The sequence below is a fragment of the Chamaea fasciata genome, unplaced genomic scaffold, assembly GCF_029207755.1.
Source record: "Chamaea fasciata isolate MVZ Bird 193981 ecotype frontalis unplaced genomic scaffold, bChaFas1.0.hap1 SCAF_1, whole genome shotgun sequence".
NCBI lineage: Eukaryota > Metazoa > Chordata > Aves > Passeriformes > Sylviidae > Chamaea > Chamaea fasciata.
Genome location: NW_027094086.1, coordinates 97683833 through 97704303, shown reverse-complemented (window position 1 = coordinate 97704303; position 20471 = coordinate 97683833). Strand labels below are relative to the sequence as shown.

Genomic DNA, 20471 nt, shown 5'->3' with positions numbered 1-20471 from the left:
TTCCAAAGAAATAAGATCCTGCAAGGATTCATCGTGTCTGTTTTAAAGAACCATCTCTGATACCCTGAACAGGCCTATGCAGTTTTGCCTTACTTTCTCTTACCAGATTCCTTTATCCACTGATTTTTTTTTTTTTTTTTGTGTTGGTATCAGGGAACAGTCATCCTAGCACTGATTATTGCCTCTAGAGTCAGTGTAGCAAACCACAAAAATCAAGGCTTTTGGCAGAGCAATGGTTCATGCAGAATGAAAATAGCAACTTAAGATAGGGTGCATCATATGAAGCCAGAAATGTCAAACAAGAGTGACTCTTTTTTCAGTCCTCTATTAGCCATAGAGCAAAGTACATCAGCCCTTACCAAACCCTTCCTTCACAGAATAAGAATGCTGAATGCTAGATCAAATAAAAACTTAAATGGAAAGCTGTGGCAGAACAGAGCTGTTTCAGCTGCAGTGTCCAAACACAAGAAAGGTATTTTTCCTTTTGTGATGCACAACTCAACACAAAAAGCTGTAAAAGTCTCACTTCAGAATTCTGTAAATGTGAAGCTCAATTACAGTGATGCATATTCTATTTGTATTACTATTTTTGGTACAATACTTCCCAGCCTTTGGATCAAGATTAAAGGTATTGAGTGATAAAGAGGATATGATTTGCCTTCAAAATACTCATGGGCAGTGGATATTTATTTTTCGAACAGCTCAAAAAAAGAAAAATTGTGGAGAAATGAGGTCTCCCTCTTCCACAAGGTACTTTAACCATTAGCATATTCATTATTCTTGGATGGTAGTGAATCAGTCTCTCTCTCCAATTAAGCTTCATCATAGTATAAAAGAGGAATGGTTTTCAAACCTTAAAATATTTAACAAGATGGAACCAAAGCATGTTCTGTTCAGTTTATATTCAAAACTTTTCATGTTTATCTTCCTAAGCTCACTGTGTGGGTGAAAAAAAAAAAAAAAAAAGAATGCAAGATGATACAGGATAAGCAGCACCCTCAGCTGATCACACTGCCACTGACTTGGGAAGTCTTTGTACAGAAGGAAAGCAGATCCAACAGGGTTTAGGTGTCTGTTTGATGAAGGTGGTTTAAAAAGAAAGGGTGCAGTCTTCAGGAACTGAAACAAATATGTCCATAGCAAAGCAGAAAAGTATTTTTGCATTTCCTCTACCATCATACAGCTTATGGTAATGATGAGCTAACAAAGGTTCTTTGACCATTGCATAAACAAGTTGCTTGACCCTAAATGTGTGCAGGGAAAAATGCTGAATATCTACACATGCACTATTTCAGTGTTTGATCTCTCAAACTCACCTGAAAACACAATTTCTGAACTTTCAGTGAATATTATGAAAAGGGGACTTCTGAGTAATGTAATATCTACCCTGTCATAGTACAAGCAGAGCAGAATAATGATCATAATGATTTTTTGAAAGGGATTACAGAGGCCGAGAAATAATAAGACAAATACATTAGATGAGATCTTAACATATAGGCATAAAGGAAGCTGTGGTAAAGCTAGAGATATGAATGTTAAGATTTCAGCAGTCCCCAGAGACTCTGCAGTGAATGTTCCTCATAAAGGCATTACCCCATAAATAAAGGAGCAGAATTTCTTTTTCGGAGGAAGTCACTAATTCAGAAATCATTATAATTCCTTTCAGAGCACTTCTGACACCTGCAGCAGAGACACATTGCCAAAAAAAAAACCTAGCAAAATCACTGAAGCACACTTATTCCTCATATTGTTAGAAGCGTGCAAAACTAAGGATTGCAGAAGAAAAGTCTGGTGCAGTCTAACTTGCATTTCATATGTTCCTGACCTTTTTTTCTTCTGGAGGGGCCCATTCCTGTTCACACATCTAACACTGTCTGAAGAAAAATCCCATACATTAGAGAGAATTACAACTTTGTTTCCCACAGCCCTTCCAATCTAATAAAAACCCTAACAAAGGAGTTACTGGGAAAGGCCAGCAACCCTGAGAATGACATCAGGAATGTTTTAAACAGCATTTCTGCATCTCCTGCCATCTAAACTCACTGCTTGAGCCTGGACTTTCAAAGCCTAAATGCTCATTCAGTCTTTTTCTAAGAGGAGGCTTCTTAGTGGTTTTTCTGCTACTTTTGGACTGCATAATACTAGCCAAATTTTTGACAAAACACCTATGGCTGTATTGCCATTTTTTGATATTGCCTCCATGGAGCAGGAGCTGTGCAGGAAAGGACAGTGAAATGGCCAAGACACAAGTAATCGCTTGTGTTGGGTTTAGTAAGTTTTTTAATGTTTGATGGAATTTTCAAACATTTTTCCACCTTTTTTTTTGGGAGCAGAATGGGGTTCTTATTTTAACTCAGTTCCACACCAAGTTAAAATATTTAAAATAAAATTTCTGTCAAAAAACCCTGAAAAAATAAAGGCTAGTGATTGTCCCAATAAAAAAATTACTTGAGCAAAGGAAGGATAGATGAAATAAATCCTAAAAAAAGAGAGGAGAAAAATTCTCTGTTCCAAAACATATTTAAATCTGAGGCTCATATCAAAGATGCCTTTAAATGGCTTTAAAATGAGTTTGTAAGCCAACTTCGGCTTCTGTTCTGTCAGTTACTCAAGCAATGAAGATGTTCATTGAAGCAGGAATATTTGTTTCAGCTTTCCTTGCTGTGTATTGTAAGAGGCTACTTCAGTTCCATGAAAAAACTAATTTTTCCTTTTTTCCAAGCAGGGATGGTGAACGCCATCTACAGAACACTACTTGGAATTTAATTTAGTTTCTGATTCCCATATGTAGTTGACAATGTCTATGATCAGGAAGAGACTCTGAGCTGAGGAATGCTTTTTCAGGACATCAGGTTCCGCCACCACTGAGGTGAGATATTGGTTTTAGGGCTGGATCTATGTTTCAGTAGAACTCACCATTCTGGACATGCTGTTTCTCTTCTCCCACAATATGGTGAGGATTCATTTTCTTATCTGTCCTAGGTACGCTTTTCCCTTGATAGGCTTCATGTTTGCTCATACCACTTTGCCAAGTGCCATTTACAGGATTCTTACTGGAATCTGCGCTTTTGCTTTCCCCAGGATTTGGTTCTTTGCTCTTTTCTGTCTTTGCTTCTGTGACATCTTCACCTGGCTTCCCATCCTGTTCATCTCTTTCCTTTTCATCAGTTCCCTGATAAACATTCTCCTCGGCCTCTTTCTTAGCTTTTTCTTCTGCATCTTCACCAAAGAAAGAAGCCAAACAAAGAAAGAAATCACAACTATCAGTCAGTTTGACAAGAACAACTCATGTATTGAAATCTACTTCAGATTTTCACATGCAAACAAATTTACTTAGATAAATATAGGAACTGTTTTGACAACAAAAAAAAGAACATAGGAGGACATTTAAAAAAATATTCTGAAAATAACCCCCTTGGTTGTCCTAAATGTATTTTATGCACATGTCCTCTTTTACCATATCAAGTTCACCTTTGAAAAAGTGGTTCCTCAAAATTATTAAAAGGCAAAAAGAGATACTACTACTGAAGGCTGAAGGGATGTTTCACAGATTTCACATAATATTCTGAGCTGGAAGAGATCCATTAAGTGCAACTCCTAAGTGAATGGACCATACAGAGGTCAAGCCCATGCTCTAACCAAATTAATCTCAGGGTCTCACGGCATACAGAAGGATTCCTCTCATTTGAGGATCTGAAAAAAAAGCTTTATTCTGCACATGAACCACAGGACAGATCTTTGTCTCAGGAGAACTGGGCTTCCTACAACACCATTGGATAAGTGTCTCTTGTCAAAAGTAGTGCCAGAAAATACTTTATCTAAATGGTGCTTTGTACATCAGAGTTTTTGTTTAGTCAGTTCTTTTTTCTGTTGCTCTTGAATGGTGATCATTTAGGCAAAAAAACCCCCAATCAGTAATAAACTCACACATGCCTGTCTTGCACATAAGATTTTTATATAGTTTATGCTTAGTCAAGAAAATATATATGGTACATGTTGAAATTAAATTCTTAAAACTAATATTATGCCTTACTGTATTGTAACTTGTAACTTCATTCACTCAATACTCCTACACCACAAGACACTGAACATGTTAAATGCTTTGTTTAATTAACTTTAATTTGGTCCATAAGAAACTGCTAGATATTAAATAAAATAAACAAACAAAAAAACCCACAACAAAACAAAAATAAGCAACCCCCCCCACCAAAACACAGCAAAAAAACCCCCAAAAAACAACCAGAAAAAAAAAAAAGCACCAAAAGCAAGCAAAACTTAAAAGAAAAGAAAAAAAGTTCCTGGGAAATAAACAAATTTTGAATTATGGTTTTGTTTTCATTTTCATGGAATGTCTAGAAAGTATTTTCCCTTAATTGCAAGTTTTAATCACAAAGAAAAAATTGTTTGAATAATATATGATTTCCTGAACCTTTAGACAGATCTTTCAGTTGGAGAGGAAAAATCTGCTCTGGAACTTCAGAGTACTATGCCAAATCCCCGAAGTCACAGCCATTTAATACATTAAAATCAAACTCTTTCCATTTATATGAAATAAAACAACTCCATTCAGTAAGGGACTGAGCAATAACCATTCAGATCAGAGAATAAATTGTATCACAGTTTCATGAAGGAAAGAAAAATCAGTGAAATATTCCTCATCTTTTTTGTTCCAAATCTGGTCTAAGTAACCTAGGGGCTGTAGGATACCTTGGGCAATCATCCATACCCTTGAGCTAAGGGACAATTATACCTAAATAATTCTCAAAAGATGGCTCTCAGTATTCCCAAAAGAACTCCAATAATAGAGGTTTACCAATGTCTAACTTATTAGACATCATGATAGTATCTATAATAAACTACCAGTTTTTTCTGCTCTTAATGGTCTAAGTATTTGAGTAAAAATAGTTTTCTTATTTTTCAGCTGCAGTAGTCTTCAAGAAACTGCTTTCAGCTGTACACTTTCCTAGCTAAAAACAAGTTATCACAATTTTCATTGCTGTACTCTGCATTGTCTACAACTGGTTTATATGTTTTTTCAATTGCAGTGGCCAAAACTGGACACAGAATAACATTGAGGGCCTTGTTACTGTTAAAAAGATGAGAAGAATGCCAGAGGTGTCTTATAAACAAAGTCTTTTGAGGGTTCTTTTAGTGGGGGGGGGGGGGGGGGGGGAGGGGGGAGTCTTTGCTTTGCTTTGCCTTGCTTTGCCTTGCTTTGTTGGGATTTTTCAGTAGCGGTGGGGTGTTGGTTGGATTTTTTTTCAGTTTCATGACAGGTTGAACCCTGGTCAACCTTCAATCAATACAGCCCTCATATTCTTCTGAAATGTTTGCAGTCCTTCCCAGACTGATGACATCACGCACATTTTCACCTTAGTTCCTAATTAATTTTTGAAGTTATCACCAGAAATATGAAATCAGCTGTGAGTAGAGAATATCCTTCTCTCCTGAACTATCCCCCAACTACCATCCATCTCTAAAACTACCACCTCCTTTCAACCTCAATTAACTGTTGTAGACAGACAGAAGAATTTTAAAAGAAAGGCCCAATAAAATCAGGCCTGCTCTATTAAATTAATCGCTAGCCTGTCATCTCTTCTAAGTGTAGTTAAGCAATTTGCAAGCTCTCATGTGAAAACAATCTTGGTATGAGAACTCGTTAGCACAACAACCTATTCTTGGGTTGAACAACAAATGCGCCTGCAGTAAGAAGGGATTTGTCCAATGAGAATCAGAAAAGAAAATATGTAAACAATCCAGGAATAGAGAGATTTGATGCGCAAGTAGAATATCTTTTACTAACCAATAGAGTATTTGGCAAGAAAGCTATTAACCAATTAAAGTTGCACAGGAGGTCTGTAAAAACTGTATAAAATTAGTTATGTGAATAATGAATTGGCTTTTCTTGCATAAAATAATGGAGTCTCAGCTGACTTATTACAACAATGAACAATTTATAAAGCTGTATTTACAAATACCATTCCAACTATTTTTGCACCCATTGAATATGCTTTGTGACTTTAGGGGAATTCCCTTTAATTTTTTTCTCCTCCCATTGTTCACATCCTCTTCATTATGTACACCTACACTGCATAAGAAGAATATAAGGCATAGATGAGTCACAATGTCCCTATCTTCCTGAATCCAGAGTGGGTTGTTGAACTCAATAGATAGATTCTTTCAAACTAACAGTTTGAGAATGGTTAGATTGAAGATAAGCTTGAAGAAGAAGAGGTCAACAGAATTTTATTCTGTTAAGAAGCCTGGCTGTTACCTTTGGTGGCTTGTGCTTTCCATTTCTCCCTGTTCTGTTGCACCACCTCAGTCCAGGTGGCTTTAAAACATTTGAAGTCCACAGAGAGTATGGAGCAATTGAGTGAGGCACTTCCTTCGGACCCAGTGATGTTGACACTTGATCTTTTAACTTCAGAGGGATTCATGCTATTCAAACTGGGACACAATATCACAAAACACAGAAGAAATCAGCATCCCATACACTCAAATACAGCTAAGAAAAAATAATAGTTGAAAGTCAGATAACAGAGCTACCCTGGAAAAACTAAGCTTGAATCTATTATCCTTCCCCTCTCTCCTAGCCCAGGCCAACTAATGTTAAAGCAAAGAGTACAACCTGAGCCAGCATTAGAAATACAAGGCTCCTTTTCCCCATCTATTTTTTCATGCTCCCTAAGAAATAGAATCACTCAAAATGCTGTTACTACCTCTTTTGTGTGTATCTCCACTCCCTAAATATTACTGGAGAGTCAGACAATTCTAGAAATCAAATATGTCACAAGAGGAGTCTCCTAAATTTCACCAAAGGGAGGTATTAGGCACAGATCAGTCTCTGTCAAGGGCTTGGTGACCTCAGCTGAGGCTCAGGCATTCATTTCTGTTACAGATCCTACAGCTGACTTTTGATGCTTTGTTGTGAACATTTTAATAAAGGCAGCAAGGTTACTGATATAAAAATATATTAGTGTTTGGTCTTTGTTTGCCCAAGAGCAAAGAAGTCACCTGGGAGAGTGAATCCTGACTTGATAGCTCTACTCTAGGGAGCACTAGCCATGTGGCATTTGAATCCAAAGATATACCTTGTAAATTAAACTACCAAAAGAGCAGTATCTCTAAAACAGCAGTGTGGGTTGAATGGGCCAAGACTTCCTACACCTAAACTCCAGGTAAATTGTGGCGGTTCTTCACACATTTGCATAACCCTAAACACTGTCACAAAATTATGCTTATTCTTTCAAGCCAACATTTATGTTTCAATATCATATATACTTCTAGGCATGAAAAACAAGTGCCTCCCAATTACTCTCATTGCCTCCTCTCTGACATTAGTGACTAAGAGAGCACTGACAGTGTATCTGATTGCATGGCTACAACCATTTGTGCTCCTTGCCTTAGAAGGTATGACTCCGGCTGATGCCAACCCTCCTCCCTCTTGGACCTCCTCCAGACTGGACCTTCCCTGAACAGTCACCTCACAAGGTGAGCTGCAATATTGATAATGCAGATATGGGTCTTTAGGCCACAAGAAAGACATACACTGTACAGGGGGGAAACCAGGCCAGTTGATTGCAATGGCAGCTCATACAGAGTGAAGGGGGAGAATGCAAGGTTATTCACCTGGAACGCCTAAATCCAGACATGCCAGAGTGGGAAGCTTCATCAATTAGTGGAGTCACAATTTTCTCTGTCATGTCGGTCAGCACAGTAAAGGTGGGTTCCACAATGAAGTCAATGAAACCTGAGCAGAAACACAAGCAGAGTCAAGTAGGCAAGAGGAGGATTTATGTGGAGTCCCTGCTTCAGTGAATACAGATGACCACACTGTAAATGACAGTAAAAAATTATAACTTGAAAGAGGGATAGGCAAATACTAGAAAGGGAAAACTGAGCTATACATTAATCCCTGACCGAAGACCCTCAGTATAGCATGCAGTGAAAGATACCTACTTAAGCATTGGAAAGAAGCTCTGGCAAATCAGAACATAAACTCATCACGACTTGTTTTATAAGAGGAGTAGTGTGATTTTGAAGTCAAACTCCTAGTTGATCTAGATAAAACTTAAAACTAAAGTTTACCTTCAAAGAACTTTCTCAAAGAAGAAAATAATTATAACAGTAACAATACCAGTAAGCTTAAACCACCCTTACTGCATATCAATATGTTGCTGTGAATTCTCTCTCCTCAGTATTTGGTCAGCTTTTTCTTGTTGATAATAAAATAGATCTAGATGCTTTTCCCACATTTTCTAATACTGGAAAAAAAAAAAAAGACCCAAATATTTTCTACTTCAGTATACACCTAGACAGAGATGAATATGGCTCTGATCTGAATGTTGGGAAGTGCAGACTGAAGAGCCCTGTGGCAATAAGGTCATGGGATAAAGGAAAATCCAAACTGCATGAATAAAATGTGGAAGTGAGTAGCTTATAGTAGCTTACACATTTCCCTAATTCTTTTAGCACTTCACTTATGAAATTACTCAGTGCTAAAGGTAGCCAAAAAAACAACAAAGTCCTTAGTCTCTCCTAAGGCACATCGGAATCCAGGTTACAATGACTGCTGTTACAAATCCCTACTATTACAATTTTTAGGTATTTTTTAATTATCAACAACTAATAATTCATTAATAATATTGCAATTTCTCTGACCAGGTCATGATATGTTTCTATGGCACTGGTAATTCTAGATCATAATTGAACAACAAAAGAAGAGATCACGTGGTTCAGGCACCTGAATTCACAGATGCTTCAATCCACATCTTGAGTGCAAAGCATTTGAGCATCCTCCTAGTTCCACTTCCCTCCCCATATTTTTGCTAAATTTCTAAAAGGATGGATTATTTGGTGTATTTTCATGCCAATCAACTTTCAAATAACATTCTGTAAATCTGGAGATACATGCAGTTTTATGTGAACATGTGAATCATGTGCCTCCACAAACCTGGGTCAGTGTCATCTATTAAAATTTAGGGAAAAAGGATTCCCAGGTAGTTAATCAGAAATACATGCAGTATAAAGCTTGAACAGGAAATTGTATGCTAGATCACAACCCAGACAGTCCCAGCAAACTTCATGTAATTTTTGAAGCACTGAAAATTTTACTGACTGAGAACAGTGTGAAGCGTACCAAAGGAATCCTAAGGATGATAAGAACTTGATTTACACATTTGTGTGTCTGTCTGTCTATATGTCTCTTCTATTCCCCTTCACTCAAAAATTTATTTACCACTTAATGACCAAAGAAATCCAAGTCGTACCTTATAATTCTGCTCAGCAAGTAATGCCACTGCCATTTGCTCCTTCGCCACTAAAAACCCTGAGACATGTAAATCTCTGGAATCAGACGCATGAAAGAATCACTAACTTCAGCAGCAAGACAGTGGGATCTGTTTTGTAAGATACTGAACAGCTGCACATAAACACATTAAACAGTTGTGTTTAAGAATCAAGTTTTCCCTGTGAGTGGTCTTGCATCTCATCAACAAAGATGAGCAGAAGCGCCAAAAGGGACCACAGGTAAACAAATTCAAATACATACGACAACTTTTCTTTGATAAGTCGCATTTTTTTTCTCTATTCCCTATAACATGAATAAATTATTCAACTATGTTATCTTAAAATTGGGATTATGATAAAGTTGGAATCATAATCTGCTATTGTAGAAAAAAAAATTAGGACTTTATTAAAAATTATGTAACTTTTGCCACATTCCCACATGCCTCCTCCCCTGTTGTATGCTCTTACTCTTTACCTGAGGACATTTAGATTTAAAGACAGTAATTAAGTTTGCTACTTAAAACCCTGAATATCAAATAATGAGCCTGAGTTCTAAAACCTAATAATACTGATGACTAGTTTATCATCCTTTTTCTCCTTCAATAGAATGAGCATGATAAACATTTCTGTACCCTAGAGACTAAGATGATTTTACCAGTTAATGCTGCATGCTAAGAGTGAATTCCAGGCATATGCCTAGTGTTCATTCATTATACCTGTGAATATAACATTGAGAAAATTGGGTAGGTGACAGTTTCTTTAAAGTCCACCATAAAAAAAAATCAGCAGCATGCACTCATCAGCTTTTATCCAATGTTTTCTTAAAGTGCATTTTTATTCCTTGACAGTAAAAGGACAAAAATAAAAACATCCTGTTGCATTTATCAGCTGCAGAAGAGGACATTGACAATAAAGGCTGATCTTCAGTAACACAAGCCTCCTAGACTTTGAGCTAGAGAAGTTTTAGCTCCTGATATTCTTGTTGGAAAATATGAAAATGTTGGTCTGATTTTCTTTGCAGTTTTTTCTCTCCCCCACTCTGACAAGCAGCTTGACTCCCCAACAAAAACCTCTCCCAATTTCTGTACTTCACTATAGTACAGAAATATTTGCCATACTCATTCTATTGAATAAGAAAAAGGATGATAACTTGGTAATTATAGTTAACATTAATAGGTTTTCAAAGTAAAGTTCAATAATTTATGCTCATGGGGGTTTTATTTATCAATTTAAACTGAACATTTTTTTCATAATCTCATGCAACAGGAGAGATATATTCTTTCCTTTGAGGAGTTTTTTTTCTGTTGGATTGCTTAATTTCATCCAAGTCCATATTGTCGAAACCTTCAATCTGCGTTTGTGAAAAGCTTTCATTAATGAAAATGTGCTCCCACTGTTGTTGCATCTACAATGACCTTAAAGCAGCAAACCAGCAACTACAAACAGAGACACCAGAACATGATTTCTAGGCTGTGACCTTGATAGAACCAAAAGCACAATTTTATTTCACAAATAACAACGATTTTAAATTTGTGAGAATTGATGGCTACTTGGTGCAGATGGCAATTATAAAATCACTAAGGTTGGAAAGGACCTTTAAAATTGTCAAGTCCAACTATACAATAGCACAATTTGGAATTCAGTAAGACTTCTGCAAAGAAGTATTTTCTTTCTGCAAGGAAATGTAATTACTATTCCAGGAAACAATTTTTGAGGCTACTAATTGGGTAAATAAATGAATGAAAGGAGACTATCTGTCTGAGAATCCAGCCTACAACTTTGAAAGTCTTATCTCAGCAGATAGCCAGAAAACAGGTGGTTGCAATTTAACAAAAAGGGACATTAAAAAAGACACTGTCAAAATGTGCTGCAGACTGAGAAATTAACAACTTTTTAATGGTAGAAGCCAAAAAAACCAAGTAGTCTATTAATGTAAATGGATTACTAAACTGCACAAATGAAATAGTATATGACTAAATAAGCCTGCCTTTGCCTACTGACAAGTGCCTCTAAGGTAAACTGTTTCCACCATGGTTTAATACAACATTAATTTTGCAGTAGCTTGACACGAGGGGCTGTGGAACAGAAATTTTTTTCCTCTTCTGGTCTTTTTGAGCAAAGGAGCAGGAAAGGAAAGGACCAGGAAAACTGGTTCCCAAACGTACAGAACCGTATGTAGAGGGACCCAGGGGAAAGCACAACTCCTTTTTCCTGCATAGTGAGGAATGTATCTGAAAGCTGATAAAACAGATATGTAAAAGAAGTATCTACCTGGATTTTACCTCACAGCAACCAGAGAAGGAGAGTTTCTCTTCTTCCACAGCACAGCAATAAGTCTATGTCCCGGAGTCTTCAACATAAATTTTAGCTGAGACTGTCGTACTTTAAGTTTATTGCTGCTTTCCTCCACCAGGCCACTGGCAGAACACACAGTTGTATGGTAGGCTATTGTTCCAGAGGAGTAATGCCACAAGCCTGGTAACCAAGCCAGGCTCGTATAGGGCACTTCAAACTCAGATTCTTAAGTGAATTGTCTAAACTTCACAAGCCAGAAAAATCTGGAATACTGTCTCTGAGATAATGGCTTGCCTACCATGAACAATGAAATAATTTTAAACAGAAACAGCTCTTAGCCAAAGATATGAATCTGTACTTTCCTAGTTTCCAGGAAATCTTTGTTTCATTCTTTGAGAGAAATTTCTTGCTTCAAATTTTTTTTTTTTGCTTTCTTTATATGTTTTCTGTCTTTCTGTTTTTATCAGTTCTCTCAATTTTAGCATCCATGTTATCTTCCTTTTTTTTTTTATTCCATTTGGCTACCTATTCTCCAGTTGAGGCTGGAACATGATCTTCTATCTATTTTGCTTACTTCCAAAGTATTAAAATCCACCCACAAATCCACCTTTTCCATGTTCTCTTCATTGCGCCAAGCCCCCTGAACATTTTTACTTCACTTAACCTCTCTTGTTCTTCCACTCAATGTGAGTCTTGTTGCCTCATCTTTTCCCTGCTTTTTCACTCAGGAACTGAAGAAGAGGTAGAGAAAGTGTAGTTGGTGAGTCTGTAAAAAGACATTTTTCTGAATGGGTGGCACAGAAAAAGGTTTGCTAGTTGCTTGGCTTCAGTGAAACATAATGGTTGGTTTAAAGCATCAGGAGGGAAAGGGTGAAAGGAATACATTGTTTGGTCCAGGTCATCAAAGGAACTGTCATTACATTTTCATACACACCAACGATACTCATTCACATGATATTCTCGTGTGCCCTGTCTTCACAGCTCATAAAATCATGGAGTAAGTGTCATAACCAGGTAATGGTTCAGAAATCAGATAACCAGATCAGAGACAGATCAGAGGTAATTTGGTTACTGTATGGAATCATCACCATAAACTGAATGGCTCCGCTTTGAATGGTTGATCTGGGGAAAATAATGCCATTGTGCCTTATTTCCTCTCTTTAATATAATTCCAAATTATGAGAACACTAGGATCTTAGCACAAAAGAGAAAATGAAGTTTTTCTTTTAAGATGCTACTTTGCATGCACCAAAAGGGACATACCTATTTGAGACTGAGCAACCATAGTAGATTTCCGATCACACAGAGGAGAGAAGGGCAGCCCTAGTTCTGCTTCTTTGTCACCCTGGAGAAAAAAAAATGAGAAGAAATTTTAAAAAGACAAGACACATTGCACTTTTCATATATTATGTCACAACTGTAAGAGACTCTCATTTTACTTTCTTTAATAAAGTTTGAATTTGTTTAGATTGGGGGTTTTTTTAATATAAATTGTGGAGAATTTGAGTCTCACTGGAAAAGTTGTAGTCCAAGGAGAGGTTGGTGAATTAAGCATCTTGATTCCAGTGACTTTTCATTAGAACTTTCCCTGCTTGCTTGGTACTTCTATGCACCAACTAAAAACCACTTGAGCACAAGAATGCTTCTCACTGCAGCTCTCCTGAGGACTCAGTTCTCAGAGCAAATCTTTCATGAGAAAACATCAGTGTTGGGACTGGTTTTTCAGGGCTTGCACTTCATTGCATGTCTTTTTTAGTCTTTCAGATAAGGCTGGCTGGATGCAGATTAGAATTTTTTCTGAAAGAAAACACTAACGGTTTTCTAAGAGAAAGTAACCTAAAGGTTGATGTGGGACAAGTGGTGGACACTGTCTACCTGGATTTATCTAAGGCTTTTGATATGGTTTCCAATAGCATCCTCCTAAAGACACTGATGCATTATAGTATAGACAAGTGGTCCATGCAGCAGGTGAGGAACTGGCTGACAAGCCCCAGCCTGCCAGGAAGTGGTGGTAAATAGCTTCTTTCCAAACTAGCAACCTGTCACAAGCAGGATACTCCAGCAGTCAATACTAGACCCAAGGCTGTTTAATATCTTTATAAGTGATCTGGATGATGTGATCAAGTGTGAAGGTTTGTTGATGACACCAAACCAAGTGGGAAATGGAACATTTCTAAAGGGAGAGTCATCCTGCAGGCAGACCTGGATAGGCTGGAAAAGTAGGCTCACAAGAACGTTATGGAGCTCAACAAGGACAAATATAAGGTCATATACGTGGGAAAACATAATCCAGGACCACAACACAGGCTGGGAACAACCCAGCTGGGGAGCAGCTCTGTGGAAAAAGACCTGAGGGTCCTGTTGGACAACAAGCTAATACGAGTGAACACTGTAGTGCTCTGAAGAAAACAACAGAATGGTGGGCTGCCTCACCAGCAGAGGTAATGAAATAACACTCTACTCAGCACCTGCAAGGCCACAGCTGGAATACAGCATTCAGATTTGGTTTCCCCAAGCAAAAAAACAAGTGGATAGGCTGGAAAGGGTCAAGAGAAGGGATACAGGGATGATGAAGCAACTGGGAAGCCTGTCACGTAAGAAAGGACTGAGAGAACTGTGTTTGCTAAGCCTTGAGAAAAGAAAACTTAAAAGAGACCTTATTACCATGTTCCAGTAATTCAAGGGTGGCTACAAAGAAGATGGAGACCCCCAATTTACAAGAAGGCACATGAAAAAAATATGGAGTAATGCATACAAGTTACTCCTGAAGAGATTCTGACTAGACACAGGATAAAAAATTTTCACAGTGAGATCAGCCATTAAAACTATCTCCTCAGGGGAGTGATGTATTCCCCAGTGTTGGACACTTTTAAGATTCAGCTGGATAGGGTGCTGGATCATCTTATCTAGGCTGTACTTTTGCCAAGAAAGGTTGGATCAGATGATCCTTCCGTTTCCTTCCAAGCTGGTATTCTATGTTGCTGTGAACACGACATTTCACATTACTTTTAGATTACACTTACATTTTAACTACATAAGTCCAAACATGCCTACCAGACCTCAGAACTAAAAGTCCTTTTCTAGCATCACAAAATGATAGAAGATCAAGCGTTATAACCCCGTATTTCCCAGTTCTCCAGTCTTTCAAGTCACATGTTTCAAAAGGCCCTTTAATTTAATTCAATCACTCTATAACATTGCTTTATGTTTAGAAGATGTATAGGATGACACAGCTGCAGTACACCCCACAGAGCATTCAAATTTAAATAGTCTGTTAAATATACTGTAAAATCATTTACTTAAATTAGCAACTCACTATAATTGTGCTGAACTTCTTGCCAGTGTTCTAATATCAAATAGAAGCTATTTCCTGAATATCAAATATTCAGGAAACTAAGCAGAGAAAAGCTTCTGTGGGTGTAAGAAGAGCTGAATTTTTCTTATTTTTTTAAATATAACATACATAAAAGGGGGGCACAATTTCTGATAGGATTTTGTGTGAAACAACAAGCAATACTATCCTTTTACTGAAGAACAATTCTGATTTATGTTAAGAGCCTGATATACAAATATCAGGGTAAAACACAAACTAAACACAGAGATATTTCCAAGTAATATTCCTTTACTCTGTCAGTTGTGTCACTCAGAAAAAACATCTCTCGATGCCTGCTCACAACTCTTCTCTTACCCCTTAATCCTCCTAAAAACCACAGTGGCTAATTGTCTTGGAAAGGAACACCTGCCTGTCTTTGTGACTGCTCAGAGAGACACTTGGTTTCTAAGCTGTTTGAGCAGCTCCCCAATGGCTAACTAAAACACATTAGTAGAACTAATTAGTTAAGGGAAGATGTTTGCTTTAAGAGATGCTCATAGATGTTGAACATAAAAAAACCAGTATTGTACTTAGAACCTTTCACACTTACAACATGGTCACTTGGTGTATGAAGACCTATGTCATGTCACATCTCAAAATACTGGGAAATCAACAGAGCTGGGGATCTTTTCTGATATAGGTTAAGTCAGGTTTTATGTCTCTGAAGAACAAAAGGAAAGGAGGGGAGGGTCTGCAATAAGTGACCATAAGGAATAAATGTCCAATCCTAGGTCAAGCAAGTTCCTTACAACCATAGTCCCCTTAGCTAGTAGTAGTTTGTCCTGGGTTGTAGTATAGGATATGCAAAAAGTATTCTATCACCATCTTCATGAACTGTTGAATCCAGGCAGGGCAGTGTTTTCCCAGACCCCCTCCCTCTGGGCCATTATCTTCTGTTAATGGCCCATCAAATACCTTGCCCATGACTCATAGATAACTCCCTCCGGGAGTTATCTCTGTTTAATGAGCCATCAAGGACTCCCTGCATGACTCATCATCCCATTGTGAGATGCTCCGCCCAGGGGGAGGAACCAAGCATTCTCACCTGGATGTATTCTGGGGTTTGGGACAGTACAGGGGGCCCTTACCCAGTGGATTCCCAGACGACCAGAGCTACCAGACCTTTCTACAGGATCACTGCTTCAGGAAGACCACCTTATCTGGACTGCTTCCATCACCCTGCTCAGGTTGTATTCTGACTCTGTCAGTGGTCTTTTGTATTATTGCATCTATTTTATTTTACTTTCTTTCCTTTTTTCCTATTAAATTGTATCTCTGACTTGGAGCCTCTCATTTGTTTCGTTTTCAAACCACTATATAGTTCACAATATCATGGTTTAAGGATGGTATTCTCCAATTTAGTGCTCCCACTAAAAACCTCAAAACCATGCACTACTCGCTCACTCCCCATTAGTCATTCCCCTCCGCCTGCAGTGTGTTGGAAAGGAGAATTGTAGGCATAAAAAAGATATAGATCATAACTTAAGAACAATCTCCTGGAAACATCAATGAGATAAGAAAATAAAAGAGTAATAACAATAACATGAATAGCAAAATTTTACAAGAGAATGGCAGGTGATTCACATGCAGATGGTCAACATGGAGCCCACCCTGACTGCCACCACACTATCCCAACCGCGAAGAAAGCCCTTCGCCCATCCCAGGAAAATTATTTGAAGTGGTATAGAATAAACTCTGGGTTCTAGCCATGCCTCCTCTGGCTGCTGTAAAGATTACCCTGTCCTGTTCAGAACCAGGACAGCACCCACCCCTTATTCTATACTATATGCATTATACCCAGATTCTACACTTTACAACTATACTCACACACACACACACACACACACACACACACATATATATGTATGCATGTATGTATGTATTTACAAGCACTATTATAATTTTTTTAGTCAATGGCCATCCTTCCAAGATGTCTGTTGAGTTCATTTAGTCCATGACTGTGGATTCTATCCATCCTAGGTGTCTTCAATGGCAGGAGGGCTCATGCACTGTTGAGTGGTTGCAAGCTGCATCAGGAGTTCACAACTGGTGCATCTGGAGCACTCCATTTCTGTTGTTCATGGTGGTTATGGCATACAGGGGCAGTGTCATTCAGCAGCCAGTATTATACAATTCAACATAACAGACTGTTCTCACCCAAAAATCAAATCCCTTTGAAGTATACATAATGTTTCCCTGTTACTCTGCATTACACAGCAAGTGCACCCAGATCCTTGAGCAAAACAATCCCACATTTGCTTGAGGAAGGACTAAGCCAAACTGTCTTTCCAAACATATTCCTCATATGCACCACAGGGACTTTGTCCCCTTCTATGGTATGTGGATGTTTTAATTGCATAGGGGGAACTCTATTAGCAGAGCCTCTACTATGGACTAACCAAATGGCCTCCACAAAATGTAGATCCCAATGTTTGAATGTCACACCACTTATGGCTTTCAATATGGTTTTTAACAGCCCATTGTACCACTCAATATTCCCAGAGGCTGGTGCACGATATTGATTATGATACACCCACTCCATACCATGCACTCTGGCCCAGGTGTCTATGAGGTGATTTTTTAAATGAGTCCTGTTGTCTGACTCAGTTCTTTCTGGGGTGTCATGTTGCCACAGAACTTGTTTTTCAAGGCCCAAGATGGCATTACAGGCCAGAGGCACAGAGGCACGAGGCACAAAGCACACATGGTGTTTCTACCACTGTAAGTATTTAGTATTTTCTTGGTGGGTTTAAGACAGTGTGATGTAATCAATCTCCCAGGCCTCCCCATATTTATATTTCAACCATTGTCCCCCATACCACAGAGACTTTACCCACTTGACCTGCTTGACTGCAGTGCGTATTTCACAGTTGTGGATAACCTGAGAGATTATGATCTGGAGTTAAGTCCACCCTCAATCACAAGCCCATCTCCTCCCTGTTGCATCTCTTTCTTGATGATCTAAAGCATCATGGGCCCACCAAGCCAGAAATAATTCACCCTTATTCTGACAATCCAGATCCACCTGAGACTTTATTCATGGCAGCTCTATCCACCTATCCATTGTTGCGTTGCTCTTCAGTAGCCTGATTCTTTGGTAACTTGCACCTGTATGACTTAGTTTTACAAGCCAGGCAGCAATATCATGCCACATTTCAGCAGTCCAGATGGGTTTACTCCATACCGCCAACTGGTCTTTTTCCATTGGTCTGTGGGCCACCCCTAGAAAGCATGTTTTACCATTCACAAGTCAGTGTAGAGGTAGAGCACTGCTCACTTCTCTCATTCAGCAAAATCCAAAGTCAGCTGGACATCTCACAACTCTGCAGCCTAGATTCACCTTGTCTAATCTCTGCAACTCATCGCACAGAACAGCAGCTTTTGATTTTCAGTATATTCCTACAATACAGAAGAACCATCAGTAAAGAATGCATATCACTTTTCATTTTCTGGTAGCTGATTATATATGGTGGGATCTCCTCAGCACGTCATCTTTTCCTTCTCCAACGATGATGGTAGTCCAAAATTTTTGTGTTGAGGCCAATTCCTGATTTGTGATTTTGCCTTCAGGCCAATATCCCTGGGAAACTAGGGATTTTTATTTGAGCTTTCTGAGTGATCAGCACAAACCACTTTGCATGCATCTGAAACATGATGTGTGAAAAGGACTTTCCTTTTAAACATCCAGACCAGAACAGGCTATCAAGGGTGCCAGGAGGAGTTGTGCTTCACTGACACTCACTTCTGAAGCAGCTAGAGTTCCTTCATAAACTGCCAGTACCTCTTTTTCAGTTGAGATGCAACAGGCCTCATATCCTTTGTATTCCAGACTCCAGAATCCCAGCTGTTACCTGCAAGTCTCCCAGAGTATCTTCTGCCAGCGATTCCAGGAAGGATCATGCTCCCTGGTTGTGGTGTGCAGCACATTTTCCACATTTTGTCCTGGTATAGCTGGGCCTATTGCTCCCAAGGAATCTCCTGATTAATTTGTTACAAAGCTTGTTGCTGTTCAGGACCCCACTTAAAATGTTTCTTCTTCTGGGTCATTTGATAGAGAGGGTTTACAATCTGACTGTAATCTGGAATATGCATCCTTCAAAAACCCACAGTACTGTGGAAAACTTGTGTTTCCTTCTTGTTGGCTGGTAGGGACACAGCTGCAGTTTTGTTGACCGTGTCCACTGGAATCTGATGATATCCATCTTGCTATTTTACTCATAAAAAGTGATATTCCTGGGCAGGTCCCTTGACATTGCTTTATGGTAAAATTGACCTTCAGGAGGATGTGGATTATCTTCTTTTTTCAAAAAACTCTCTCTGTTGTTCTGTGCCACACAATAATGACATCAAATATGCTCCAAGTGTTCTGGAGCTCTATCCTCTTCAAGTTCAGTCTGGATCAGAATAGCAAATAGTGGGCTGTGCTTCCACTCCTGGGGCCATCAGTTCCATGAGTATGGGACACCCCTCCAGGAAAAAGTGAACTGTGGCCTGCACTCTCTTGACAAAGAAATGAAAAAAAAACACATTAGCAATGTACACAGTGGCACCATTTTGCTGCCTTGGACTCCAGATCATCCTCAAGTTCCAACATCTCCATCACAGCAGCTCTCAGTGGTAGTGTGACTCTTTTCAGGATTCAGTAGTCCACTGTCAGTCTCCACTGGACTTACACACTGGCCATATGGGGCTATTAAAGGGTGAGTGAATCCTGCTGACCACTCCCTGGCTCTCCAGTTCACGAACTGTCTCATGCATTTGGGTCAATGAATCCTGGTTGGTGCGGTATTGTTGATGATGCACTGTTGTGGGTGTGATCAGTACCTGCTGTTCTTCAACCCTCACCAGTCCCACTGCAGAAGGGTCCTCAGAGAGATCAGCCAAAGTATTCAGCTGTCTAATTTTCTCTGTCTCTACAGCAGCTATCCCAAAAGCTCAACAATGCCCTCTTGGGTCCTTGAAATACCCTCTCCTAAGTTAATCTATGCCAAATATACACAGGGCCTCTGGACTAATCAGAATTGCGGTGTTTCTGCCTTTTGTTCAGTTGGGCTCACTATAACTTCCAGTTACAGTCATCGGTTGGGATTGCCCTGCCACCACAGAAGCATAGGTTCTGCATCTACAGATCTTGATAGCATCAAGGCGTATTGTGTGTCAGTGTGAATTAAAGCCTTATACTCTTGCAGGTCTGATGTACAAGGCCATCAGATCCACACAGCCCAACAGATAGGGTTGTCCATTTCATCCTGCTGGAGGCAGAGCCCCTCTAGTTTTAGTCATAGTAGTCACTGTTCATATCTTGTAAATACAAACTGGATGTCCTTTCAAGAAGGTCAGAAGTAACATTCCATTCCACTGTATCTGACAACTTGTCCACTGGAAATGGAAGCAGCATTTACCCTTGAAGAATTTCCTGTGGTGGTTGTCCTTCCTCTCAACTCACACACCTGTGCTGCTAGGACAGACACTGGTTTTCCATCCCACTTTCTCATGTCTTCTCTGTGGTCTA

General features: G+C 39.0%; 1 protein-coding gene across 4 annotated transcripts in view; it reads right to left on the bottom strand.

Annotated features, from left to right (window-relative positions):
* The window catches only part of PDE1C (phosphodiesterase 1C), a 234929-nt gene that overhangs the window by 29990 nt on the left and 184468 nt on the right, over positions 1-20471 (bottom strand). For 3 of the 4 annotated variants that reach the window (XM_066190478.1, XM_066190488.1, XM_066190497.1), the window contains exons 12-15: positions 12850-12931; positions 7633-7753; positions 6275-6450; positions 2917-3219 (exon numbers count right to left, since the gene is read on the bottom strand). In XM_066190478.1, coding sequence (XP_066046575.1) covers positions 2917-3219; positions 6275-6450; positions 7633-7753; positions 12850-12931 — 682 coding nt within the window. The remainder of the gene's footprint in view (positions 1-2916; positions 3220-6274; positions 6451-7632; positions 7754-12849; positions 12932-20471) is intronic. The other variant, XM_066190506.1, reaches the window with a different exon arrangement.